This window comes from Trachurus japonicus, chromosome 1, assembly GCF_045865225.1.
Source record: "Trachurus japonicus isolate A0001 chromosome 1, Traja_1.0".
Classification (NCBI taxonomy): domain Eukaryota; kingdom Metazoa; phylum Chordata; class Actinopteri; order Carangiformes; family Carangidae; genus Trachurus; species Trachurus japonicus.
In genome coordinates this window covers 33183105-33196780 of record NC_140907.1, presented here as the reverse complement: position 1 = coordinate 33196780, position 13676 = coordinate 33183105, and the positions used below count along the sequence as shown (strand labels likewise).

The window sequence follows — 13676 nt, the reverse complement described above, 5'->3', positions numbered from 1 at the left end:
CATAATCATAACTTCAGTTTATTGCAAGCCACGGTTGAACTTAACTTGAAAAAAGCAACACTCAGACAAATACAACATATCATATGGTCACATTAAAAGACAGCGCAACAGCGTAAACAGGAAGTGAAAATGCTACATGAGATAAAAGTTTTTTTTTTTTTCATGGTACAGCTTCTGGAATAATGCACTTCATGGCAAAAAAAAAGTTCCTTAACTTTGGATCGTCCTGCCACAAAATAAAAAATAAAAATCTAGTTGGCAAATCTAGGAGTCTAATTCTCTAGACCTGTTTGTGTGGATCTGTAACTCCCATGATGATGTTTAGCATGGCTGTAATACATTTTGATGTTTTTTCTGTAATAATGTGTAATACATTAGGTTTTCTGTTTTGAATTGTTTTGATGAAGCTCACAGATAAAGTTTTTTTGAACGTGCCGTGAAGAATATGTATAAAATCAGTTGGATTATTAAATGTACTTGTGCAATCCTGTTGTGTCTTTGGATTCATATAATCCATGGCCTCACACAGTGCTCGGTCACATTATCACACTCCTCTGGAATAGCACCATTCAAAAAAGAGAGCTTCGATGAAAACATAATGCTACGATCAGAGAAAGGCTGTGGCTGGACTATGGCGTACGTACATTCAGACAGAAGACAAGGTCACTCGGTTAAGTTCATCCTCGTCCCATGTTATGCTACAATTAAACTGCTTCCATGGGGAAACAGGAGTCAGTGGAAACTGTGGCAGTCTAAAAAAAAAAACGTTCAAATCCTTGCTCTTATATGTTTTTCCTCACATGTAACACCCATCTGATAAGACTGAACACACATGAGGAAAACAACAAGCTTTGACTTGACAAGATACAATGGAGTAAGATTCGGAAGCATGCAAAGTACATGTATATGATGTGTTCCCCATTCAAACATAATAAACCAGTGTTATATTGACAGTAAGTATGTTATAAATCATTCACCATTGGTTTTTTACTTATTGCCAATTTGTAGTGGCTTCCCTGAACCAGTGTTAGCAAAGTGCAAGGACATTTTTGGTGTGTGTTTTTTTAAACATAACTTGTAATGTATGTAATGTAATGTATGCATATATTGTTAGTACAATTAGATATTGAGAATGAGCAGACATGACAGTGGTAACAATCTATATATATCTTTCACTTTCCAAACATCAAACTATTCCATTAACAGACCAGACCTGCAATGTGCTGTACACATAATACACACAGCAAAATAAATCACCTTAAATGGCCTCACAAAAAAAAAAACATGACACACAATTACCCAAAGCAAAAACATTCACTATAATATGGCATTTGATTTGATTTGTCTACTAAACCTGAAGCTGAGGTCACTTTTTCATCACAATGCAGAACAAATCTCTTGCTGTGGGTATTCAAGTAGTCACAGGAGCTAAATATTCAATCTGTCATTTTAGGAAGTTACATTAAATAAAATCCCATTCTGTACACAACTAAAAGGCCTATTTACCACAGACGAAAACAACGTAAAACAGAAATAAGGGTGAATACTTTTAAAATTCAAACCATTACCTTACATGTTAATCTGGAGAGGCACAGGTGCAAATGGAGTAACGCTGGTTACTCTTAACGTTAAAGAGGAACTATGCAGGATTTTTACTTAAACTCTGCTATATTTTCACCTTAATTAAACCGCTTCAGAGTATTTGTGATGGTTAGATAAATTACTTGTAACTTGTTACAGGGAGAATGGAGGCTCTCTGCCTTCCACCTAGCGTCTCTTGGCTGAAAACCAACCTTGTAAGATCAGAGCCGGAGGCGTCAGTGGTGTCCTGTAACCCGTAATCTCTTGTTTATAACAGATAAGATATTGATATATTGATGATATTTAACGTTATCCACCACTCCATGAATTGCTTTCTCGCCGGCTTCATTGAAAATTAATGCACATGGCTGGGAGGAGGGTTAGCAAAACAGAGGAAAAGCGACCGGACATAGTTCCCCTTTAACTAGAAACTTAGTTTTTACTGAATCAATCTATATTTAGGTCAAAACAACTTTACATCAACAGTCGTCATACTCTACATCACCCAACTGCCTCGTATCGTATCGCTCTGCTATGTTGGTTTTAGCTAGCTAAACACCAACAACCATTTAACGTCTCATCACTGCTTCAAATCATATCACTCCACCGTTCTTATATGGATGACTTAACCGTCGGATTTAACGTCCGACCAACGCCATATAGTACCTCTGCTACATGGCGGCAACAGTCAACTGTACAGACGGTCAGGTAGCTAACCCCTGGCTTTAACTCCAACTCTAGAGCTAGCCACCACACCACCAGTTACTCTTCTTAGTATTAACTTTTAACTTGTGGGTAAGGCAACAACACATGGACAGCTTTCTTCCATTTAGCTACTAACCTTGACCTCCTTACCACGGTAAGACAATTTTTTTTATTACACCGACAGTGGCTACCTAACGCCTCACTTCATATCACTGCACCAACCTTAACTGCCATTTCCGTTTGGTCAAAGGCAAAGCAAATGTAGTGTCAAATCTTAACCAATTTCTGTTCTGTAGTTCCTATTATTTCTAATAATCAATTCTCCCATTAATCCTGAGGTAATGTACACAATAAATCTAAACCAAAACAAATGTCAGCCTACAATAGTAAAATTTAAGTCGAATTCCCTTCGGGGTGTTTCAGTATCATGGTTTTAATATTCCACATGTTGACTCAATGGCTTACAGGGACACCTAAGCAAAAGCCTTTGCAAATGTCATTATTAATACCTGTTTTTTTTCACTAAGTACAGCCTGAAGAGGAGGACCCAACTGATCCTACAGAGCATTAGAGCTAAAAGGATTTTATAAAGAGAAATTTGATGAGGTAAAAATGTGTTTTTGTCACCAAAGACAGAAAAAGAGACGATGCAAAAAAGACACATATGGAAAAAGAAAAAGCTTCAAATGGTGACTGGCTTCTTCCTGTTGGTGATGCTTTTGCACTAACAACCTTTATTTTTAAAGGGGACATATTATGCAAAACTCACTTCTTCATTGCTTTAGTACGTGTATTTGCGTATCCGTGCCTCCTCACCCCTTAAACGTAAGTTTTGACAACTACGTCAACATTTTGTAAACTGCCATAGTAAGAAAATGTGTCTCTTAACAAGCCGTTTTAATTTCACCCGGCTTATTACATCACAAGCCGGGTGATTCGTTTCCATGGTTACCTCAGCTACCAGAGCAAAGATTCTAAACCGACCGTTTAGAGCCGGGCTGTGAAACTGGTGTGTAGAGAACCCAGCTGTGCTCAATCTTTTGGTTTTTCTGACCAAAGCATGTTACTAAACATTACTTTTAGACATCAAGGTACCATGTCAAGAAGCAGAAATGAGCATAATATGTCCCCTTTAATGTTCTGATCCATAAGCAAGAGTGAACAGCCCTTTACTGTAGAAGTTAAACGAAGAGTTCTGGTGGTTAGGTTGGGTTTCCGTTGCCTCCCTCATGGGGGCAGATGAGCAGAGTGGAGTCCAGGTCCAGGCGGAAGGCCGGGTAAAGTGGCTGAGAGAACAGGCAACGAAACGTGTGCAGGAGCACCATGGAGTCCGAAACGCTGTAAAAGGACAGCGCTCCTTTCTGGCGGTCTAGGAACACGCCGATCCGGGGGCAGGGCGGCGCCGCCACCGTGGTCTTGCGGTTGTCGTGCCAGGCGGCGTATCCGGCGTGAGTGCACCTCAGCCGCCAGGAGTTCTCGTTGCGTCCCAGCAGGCAGGGCTTTCCTCCGCCTTTCCGCCCGATGCCTCGGTAGGTGACGCCGATGTCGATCCAGCCGCCCCCTCTCCACTCCACCTCCCAGTAGCTGGCGCCTCCGAACTGGCCCTCCCGGCACAGGACCTGGGCCACCGAATCGAAGCGCTGGGAGTGAGGGGGGTACGACTGGGGCTCCTCGCCACAATGGGCGCCTTGGGGACCCTCGACGAGAATCAGAGTAGGGTGGGCCGTGTCTGGATCCAAGGACAGACGACACGAATCTGAGCAGAAAGAAAGAAAGATAAGATTTCAATCACACACTTCCATAAGATACACTTTGCAAACATGGGAGTCAGATGATGTTCTCCACCAAGCAATTGATTAAAATGGCCATGATTACTTGACACTGAGATACCCAAAGATCTATAGTAGCCATGCATTGACTTTTCCATTGGCATAAACAAGTCTATTCATCTAAAATCTCCACTTCGGCTGCAGAAATGGATGTAACAAGTATCAATGCCCAAAGGTTTGGTTGTTGTAGTTAGAGAGAGTTTTTTGTATGTTGTAGAGACGGACACATATTTGCCTAAACCACTTGTGATTATGGTTGACATAAATCAGATTTACTTGACTTATCAGTAGTTGTAGCGAGCAAATCCATGGGTTCAGAATCTCAAGTCTGAAGCTTAATTGGAAGTTGGACATACAGACTTAGAAAATTAGCAATGTGAAGACAGTTTGTTGATTGCCCCATATTATGTAAGTGAGTGCTGAGGTTTTATTTGGTTCAGATTTAAGTATTTGAGTGATTATTGGCTGAAATACCATGAAATTTCTAGTAATCCTATGACTTTTCAGTCAGTGCCACCTTAAGTTTGACACTACTGATTTCCAAATGCCACACAATGTCAATCAGTATGTTTTCCCTCTATGACTCTATGTTTACAGAGTTTTTATCCAGTCCAAGGGCCGAGTGAGGACGTGGACAGACACCATGTCGAGCCATCTACTGTTTCAGCTGACATTTTGGCACGGAGCAGATAAATGACACATACGGCCTTAATCATCCGTTGACCAAATGAATTAGTAATGCCTGACAAGGTGCTGCTACCTCTGTCATCCTGTCAGCTGGCTTGTTTTTGTCCAGACAAGGCACCGGACTTAATGACGGCAACCCTGAATGTCATAAATACAGTATGATTGCCATGCATCATTGATGAGAGTCCAGACTGGGGTCTCAGATTTCCCAGCAGGACTCTCATTATGTGGTGAACTAGAAGCATGGAGAGGAAAAAAGGATGGAAAAGGAGGGGGAAAAGGGGGGGTCAACAGACTGAATGGGTGCACCGGAGAGAAAAAGTGAGGAAGTGATGCAGAGCAAAAGAGAAAGGAAACATTAAATTGGGAGGATAGGGGGTGGAGTGTAGGTCACGGTAGAAGAAGAAAGAACCATAGGAAAAGAAAAGATGGAGAGATGAAGCACTTACACCTGAGAAAAGCTGCCCTCATCCTCTGATCAGCCGGCTGCAGAGACAAAGAGGACAGAGGGAATGACACCGGCATTGCTGCAAAGGGACAAATGACAAAAACACAAAGAGAGGTGTTACTGAAAAGATGTGTCCAGATCAGAGAAAACACTGCACAACTGTAACCAACTGGAACTGGAAAGGAAAAGATGGAAGCAAAAAGAGTAAAATAGAAACAGTATGTAGCTATGCATGGCCAATCAGCCAATCATAAAGCACTGGAAAACTTCAAAATAACAAAAGAAGGCCATGAATGTTTTATGTGTTGTTAATTGGAAGTCATAAGCCAATGGATGTCCAAGGTGGTGGGGCTACAGAGGAAGTGAGAGAAGCCAACAGACAGAGAAGTTGATTTTGTACCCAGTTAATTAACACCGCCTTAAAAGTTTCAAGTGTTAGGCTACAATAAACATTAAAGCTACTATGTGCATTTTTTCTGTTTTGGTGAAAGATTTTGCTTCTGGCCAAACATATGTCCGAGTACTCGGCCTGAGTCTGGCCAATTGTTTGGGGCAGGTTTAGACCATGGAATTGGACACAGTACATTGAACCAGAAGAAAAGGAGCATGTAGCTGAAGTATGGGTATGGGTATGGGAATATGGTATTTTTTGAAGGACTTTCACCTGGTTTGATACATGGAGTTAGCAGGATGTGGAGTGTGTTTGTTTGCCATTACCCATTAGTGATATTCTGGCTACAAACACCAGGTGATCAGTACAATCCGCTCCACACATAGCAGCTTTAATGTTAATGTTGGTCCAATTTGTTAAATTAGCCCTTTTTGAGCGAACAAAGCCAAAATTACCCGTCTGTGCACCTCAAAGTTAGTTTGGTTAGTTCACCACCAATTTGACCAGAAATACCTGATGTTTGTCCACTTACCCCCGGCACCATGTTGCCCTGCTGTTGGCTGCATTTGCTGAGGTTTGATGTTCTCCAGATCTCTGCCACCTCCTCCATTACAATGGATATGAATAGTTTTGAATATGTTTTTAAAATAATAATAATGTAATATCAATGAAAACAAAATAGACTGAAAAACTATGTAGGCTAAGTAAATCCCAGTTAGCGGTGGCGTGTTTTCACTGAAAACTAGTATTTTGTCTATCAAGTACTGACAGCCAAAACATTATGATTTAGATTTTCCTTTAGTTAAGGCTACTTCATTTTTGTAAACACTTCCAGCTCAAAAACATTATTTCCCTTTAAAGCTATATGGTTAAAAACAAGACACAAACTCCACATGCTAGCATATAGCTAGCACTTGGTGCTTCCAGCGAAGTGCTAACCTTCTCACAATAACAAAGCCAGTGCCTTTATGTTTAGCAAACATTTTGATCTTTATATAAAGATTAGTAAAAATGTATTTACTGATGATAGCACTAGAGCAAATGCTGGGAGATCACCAAAATTTCCTGGCGCTACACTGCTAGCATCGCTGTAGCCTACACTTGTGAAAAAGTCTGTGGTCAAAGTTTAAAGACCGATGTTTGACTGTTTCTGGCACCGTTGAATGAAAAACGGATCTCCATTGTTCCTGTGACTCACTGTCACTGTAAAAAAAACAACCTCCAAATAATTAATTTAAACTAAAGTGAGTTGATTCCAATTAAACGTCACTGAAGCGGTGAGCACGGCGCCGAGCTGGAGACGAGCCAGAGCCGGTTGTTATCAGACATCGGCCCGACGTCCTCCCCGCCATCAATTATTAAAACGCTGTGCTGTCCCTCGCAGTGTTAAATGTCATGTCAAAACCTGCAGCCTGGTAAAAATGGGTCACCTGTGTCACCCAGGGAGTGTGTATTTGTGTATGTGTGTGTGTATCAGATTTCTAATCCTTTACCTTTTACACACTCGCCACCACCAGAGATGTAGTTCTCATTAACTGGAAGAGAAATCAGAATACAACAGTAAGCAATGTGTTTTTCTTTTATATAAAACCAGAACCAAGTGTGTAACCTAGGCTGTGTTGAGATATTTCATATTTCCTCTCTGTATTGTAGGTGATGTGTTTGTACCGGCGCGGCTGATCTTGTCCACCTCCTCCCTGCACACCTCCTCCACGCGGCTGCGCAGGTGGCACAGCGCTCTGCGGGCGCCGCTGAAGGCCTCGGTGGGCAGGCTGAGGGCTCTGGAGTGCCGACCGGCGGTGAGCGGGGCGCACAGCAGTGGGGCCGCCTGTCAGTGGAAAAAAATACAGCCCAGGTTAAGTATCTATAGCCCCACCCTCCCTCCCTCCCCTCCTCCCTCCCTCCCTCGTTAAATCCTTGTACAATTGAATTTGAAAATAGCACCAAGACGGGAGGTGTCTTTTTCCACTGGTCACTGCTGACTCATTATCTTTTCTTATCCACTCTCATTCTTCCTCCCCCTCCCTCCCTCCTTCGACTACACACTGATCACTCTGAGTATTTCTCAGCTCTTATGGCTTCCTGGATGCATTAGCTGTGATGCAGTTCTTTCTCAGTGAGTAGAGCTAGCCTCATGTAGCTCTGTTACACAGATAAGGTTCAGTTAAAAACTGAATTTTTTCCATTCACAACAGTAGGTACTTTAATAATATCACTTTATGATAGATACTGTCTGTTTTTATTTTATTTTATTAATATTATTTTATTGTTATATGCTTTGGCAATATAAGCAAAGCACTGCCTTGTCATGGCAATAAAGCTATTTAAATTGAAAAAAAAAAATACTGTCTGACAATGCACATTAGAAATTCACTGCTTTTTTCTTTTTAGTGAATCTCTCGCACTTTACGACATACACTGTCAGAAAAATGCACTTTAGCATTTCACCACTTTTTATTTAAATGTACTGATGCAATCATTGTGTGATACTGTGACTGTATTTTTGGACCATGGGACTACGGATGGAAATTAGCGAAATTAGTCCCATTACAAATAAAGGAATCAATTAAATGAAAATAAATGTTATGTTTTTTTGACAGAAATTAAAACCTTTCAAAATATTTCAAAATAAAAGACACTATGGCAGCAAACAATGGCAGATAACTCTCCCCTTCTTTTCCCACCATTACATTTTCCACATATCTTTCCGTCGTCTTTCCCTCTCACCTGTACGAAATGCGCGTTGTCTTCAGTTTGCAGCAGCTGACCGATCTCCTCGTCCCTCCTCCTCAGCTCCTCCAGATCTTTCTCCAGCATCTCGATGTCGCGCTCGGCTCTCCCCACCACCGCTCGCTCCTTGGCCTCCAGCCTCGCTCGAACCTGTGGCACAGAAGCAGAAAGATGTGATGAAGAGCACGAACACGACGAGCAGGAATCAAACCACCATCACTGATGTTTCTTCTTCGTATCTTACTGCAGGTTTGGTTTGGTTTTGTTTTGTTTTGTAAGTGAGCTGCTGCTGCTGCTGTCACTCACTTTCCCTCCTACTGTTACAACTACCTGACATCACTGTTGGTGCCTTTTAGCTCCTGCTCCTCACCTCTGCCTTGGTCTTCTCCAGGCGGAGCGCCATGTCTGCAAACAGAGCTTCACTATCCTCCAGAACAGCTGATGCTGACACCTGAAAAAACACACACACACACACACACAGCAGAAGAGAGAAGAACAAAGTAAACACTTAAGAACCAATGATTCGCTATTGGCGACTGCATGACGACCTCAGTCGATCAATAAATCACATTTCTTTGGCTCATAAATCAAGTGGCACTTTCTTGTGTTTTCTTGCAGCACTGTGGCACTTTTTTGTGCTTTTATGTATTGTTTTTATGTATTATTTTATTGCTTTGATGTAAAGCACTTTGGGTACCGCCTGGCTATTGTAAAGGGCTATAGAAATAAAATTTGATTGATTGATTGATTGAAATCCAGCACCTTTTAACTTTTCAAATGATATTTCATTTCAGAGTTAGGCTTCAATCTGTCTCCTCATGCTCCACTCCAGTATCATATTTCTACAGCAATAAGTATATATTACATAAAGTGAAGAAAACTTTTACTTCATGGGGCCACTTTGAGTTTCTACAACATAATATGAGTCATTATACAATTTCTGTATGTTGATCGCCCTGCTAATAATCAATAGGATCAGTTTTCACTTTCAGCATGTGTAAATAGATAGTAGCAAGCAACACATTTCTAGTGATGGTGATTCAGATTTAAGCATGTATAGTAGCCATGGAACTAAACCCTCCACTGTATCTAGAATAGTGTTTTCCAACCACTGTGGTGTGGCACACCAGAACAACTCAAAGTTTGTTCTGACTTTCAGCATAAGTCCTCTCATGTAACGTTTTGCTGTAAAATATGGCTGAAGGCACGAGTGGAAGTGTGCACCGTGCATAAGTCCAAACAAATATTATTTAGCTCCTAAAAATAATTTGGCTTTGTTGAGCATCTGTGTCTGCGATAGTGACTGCATGTCTGGCAGAGTTGGCTAATAAAATAGGACTCTTTTATGTCAATGGGTGTAGTAGTGGCAGAAGCCTGCACAATGACCTGGCCTTAGCAATGTCCATTACTGAGTCAGAATAAACTAACTACACAGTAAGAGACAACATTCGTATTATATTGACTGTATTAGGCTGCACTGTGTCATTCTTGGTTAGTGGTGTGCCACAGGATGTAGTTAAGGAGCTAATGCAGTGGCTTTCCATGAAGCTGGATGATGCTGATGGGAGGAGAGGAGAGGAGAGGAGAGGAGGGGGAGAGGAGTAGAGAAGAGAAGAGAAGAGAAGAGAAGAGAAGAGAAGAGAAGAGAAAAGAAGAGAAGAGAAGAGAAGAGAAGAGAAGAGAAGAGAAGAGAAGAGAAGAGAAGAGAAGAGAAGAGAAGAGAAGAGAAGAGAAGAGAAGAGGCTTTCCTGGAAGATGAAGGAGGGGCAGAGACACTGGAACTTAAATTAGATTTGTAGTGGGAATGGAAACAATAGCTCCAGTGAGTGTGTGTGTGTGTGTGTGTGTGTGTGTGTGCTTGTGTGTGTGTGTGTGTGTGTGTGTGTGCGTGTGTGCGTGCGTGTGTGTGTGTGTGTGTGTGTGTGTGTGTGTGTGTGTGTGTGTGAGGGACGGAGATAGAGTGAGGCGAGTGTGAGGGTCTGATGTGACAGGGACAGACCAAGACGAGTCTATTTATAAAACCCTTATCTCATGTGCAGAGCATGGCACATACCATAATAATGTACACTGCTGTGTATAGAGCATCAGTCTGTATGAGCCACTCTACTCAGGGCTGAGATCACAGTCATTGATCACAATCATTAATCAATACCTACTGGGGGAGAAACAAACACGTATTGTAGTTGGAGAGAAAAGACTCATTTGAACCTGATAACTGTTAGAAACTGGCACCTTGACAATATTATACCTGGATATGCACATATAAGGTAAATACCATATTAGGGAAGAGAGGATGCCTATATGCAGAGAGTTTACCTAATGGATCAACCAGAGCAGCAACAGCTGAACCGACTAGACATGGATGTGCAGCAGCAATTTAAGGACAAATGAAAAAAGAACACACTGGACCCACTGTAGCACCTCTTAACTGACTTACTGTCTCTTTTGTGTATTACTCCTTGTTTATATAAAGGGTCTGCATGGTTTAACACGTCTGAACTCTCCCTCCAGAGTCAAGCTGCTTCTCTACGTACTGAACAGTTGAGACAAAGAAGCAGAACGAAGCAAATCTGTGGAGGAACAAACCTCTGAATATCTGTCATGCAACGTCTGTTAACTCCTTGGCTATATTTTTGGTTCAGGACGCTATGGGGTGTGTAGACTACATCTGTAAAAAACTGGATCAGAAACTCTGTGTGTATGTGTGTGTGTGTGTGTGTGTGTGTGTCACCTTGAGGGACTCTAAACTCTGCTGGAACTCCTCTATCTCTCTCTCTCCGGTCCGAATCCTCCCCTGAAACATCCTCTGAGCCTCCTGGAGCTGCAGCTGGAGGACAGACAGACCAAGACAGATGACATATAGATTTATAAGAAACACTGTCAGCATGATGTTACAGGTTAAAAACAAACTGCTTCCATTAGACAAACTGAATATTCAACTGTTTTTGCTTTCTGATTGTTACAGTGTGGAGTTGATTTGCTCTGGGTTTGATGTTTGACCAGATCCATTTCATTCTTTATTTCAATCTACTATAATAAGTTAAAGTAGATCTCCACACACAGCTCTGTGGTAACAGGCAGCTGCACCACCGGCGCCATCTTCCCCAGCATCATAATAATCATAGGAAACAAACTAAATCTGACTTTTCCTGGGTCCTTTCAGTTCACAGCATAAAAACAAGCTGCGAAATCAGATTAGCCAGCTGATCAACACCATGTCAGCTTAGAAAAACACTGAAGAACCTCTGATCTTGAGTCAGGGAATTTGTTGTTTAAGATTTTGGGAAATAGAAGTAGGCTGGAGTCTGATTTTGGTGTTTGTTGTTTGGGAATCACTGGCATCAACTCTAGACCTGGACAGTGTCCCTCCACAGTGCAAAAACTCAAAACTTTACCAAGAATATTTGTCTTATTTCTTGTCAAAACAAATCTAATTAAAATAAGACTCATCACATTTAAAAGTAGCTTGTTTTTAGACACTTTTACTTCTTTCAAGCATATTTTCATTTGAAATAATCTGATAGTAGGGCAAGTTTTTCTTTCTTATTACAAGCACAATAAACTTGCTTTCACTGGCAGACTTTTCTACTTATTTCAAGTAAAAATGGTTTGAAACAAGTGAAAATGATCTAAAAACAAGTTAATTTTTTAGGTGATTTTAAGTGGAAAGATGTTAGTTCTGACTAGAAATGAGACATTTTGACAAGAAATAAGACAAATATTCTTGGAAAGATGATGAGTTTTTGCAGTGCAGACCTGGACAGTGTCCCTCTGTCTCTACCTGTCTCCTGGCTCTCTGCGCGTCCACGCTGTGCGCCTCCTCCTGGTCCGCCTGGCACAGCAGACAGTCCCCGCTCCAGTCCGCCGCGGCCTCGGCCTCGGAGCCGCCGCTGGCCGCGGGCTCCGGCTCCAGCCCGAGGCGGTGCTGAGCGCACAGCCGCTCGGCCGGACACTCCACCGCGGCCACCAGCTTGTGCCTCCGCAGCGTGCCGACCTCCCGGTGCGGCAGGACGTGCAGCTCGCAGAAAGACGCCAGACAAACCAGACACGACTTGACCGCCCGCAGCCTGCTCTCCGCCGGGCAGAAGTCGCACGGCACCTCGCCCACCCCCACCGTGTAGTAGTAGAGCTCCGGCGGACTCATCACCATCTCCGTCAGCTTCAGCTTGTCCACCACCTCGGCCAGCACCGTGTTCCTCCGCAGCACCGGCCGCGGGCTGAAGCTGTCGCGGCACTGCGGGCAGCTGAAGTGGCCCGAGTCCGCCTGGTCCCAGTAGTTGTTGATGCACGTCATGCAGTAAGTGTGTCCGCAGGGGATGGACACCGGGTCCTTCAGGATGTCCAGGCAGATGGGACACCGGAACTGGCTCTCCGTCACCGAGATGTTGGCCTGGGCCATCCCGATCCCGATCCCGATCCCTGCAGGACGGTCCTGGTCCTCTCCGGTCCTCTCCGGTGCTCTCCGGTCCTCTCCGGTCCTCTCCGGTCCTCTCGTCCTCTCCGGTGGCTTCTGGTCCGCTGCTGGTCCCAGTCTCCCTCCCTGACTCTCTCTTGTGTTGTTGTGTGGACTGGAGGAGTGGGTGGGTGGGGTCAGGATACGGGAATAACCCTTCCGCAGTGTCATCCAGGCTCCAGCCCATCATCACCTCGGTGTGTGAGGCTCAGCCCTCAGCTCTGTCTTACAGGCACATGACACATCTCCTCCCCTCAGGACTGGTTTGTCCACATTTGTCTCTGTCACTATAATTAAAATGTATCACACTAACTGTATTTGTTTTCATTTTAGGTTCAGGCTGAACCAGTGTGACGCAAGTATGCCGAGTATCTACCCTATGGGAGTACCCAAACCTCCTCACTTATAATAGCCTATAATATAAAATAAAATAAAGGCCAGGAACATACTGGGGAACTCATCTCATCCTGGTCACCCTCTGTTTGAGCTGAGATACAGGGCTCTAAATCAAGGACAAACAGACTAAGAAACATTTTTTTTGTTACTCAAGAGCCGTTGCTGTCCTGAATGCTGCTTAAACCAATGTGCAATAAGCTGCAAATTGAGCTATGAAATTGTTACAAGATGGTTGTTCGTGTATGTTTTAAATTACTATTACTATTACTATTATTTATATTTGTTGTAGTAATTCTTTCTGAACCAATGGGATTGCAACCAATGTCAATGTACTTGTGCAATGACAATAAAAGTCTAATCTAATCTAACAGGTGCTGAAATTGTGGCTGCTCACAAAATCATTACTACAATGGTGAAATGAGCAATACATGCACATTACAAACAGCAACATCAGAC

The 13676-nt window shown here is 42.8% G+C and overlaps 1 protein-coding gene across 2 annotated transcripts; it reads right to left on the bottom strand.

Annotated features, from left to right (window-relative positions):
• Positions 1-3406: 3406 nt before the first annotated feature.
• Positions 3407-12807, bottom strand: LOC146992337 (E3 ubiquitin/ISG15 ligase TRIM25-like). 2 transcript variants are annotated; one of them, XM_085785636.1, is made up of 9 exons: positions 12153-12807; positions 11103-11198; positions 8742-8822; positions 8369-8521; positions 7310-7469; positions 7135-7176; positions 6174-6242; positions 5252-5329; positions 3407-4042 (listed from the first exon to the last, which is right to left on the bottom strand). In XM_085785636.1, the coding sequence occupies exons 1-9, from the start codon at positions 12768-12770 to the stop codon at positions 3489-3491; spliced, it is 1851 nt and encodes a 616-aa protein (XP_085641762.1). In that variant the 5' UTR covers positions 12771-12807; the 3' UTR covers positions 3407-3488. The 2 variants fall into 2 exon arrangements, with proteins under 2 accessions (XP_085641762.1, XP_085641763.1); XM_085785637.1 differs by lacking the exon at positions 6174-6242 and having other exon boundaries at positions 12153-12806.
• Between the last annotated feature and the right edge of the window lie 869 nt (positions 12808-13676).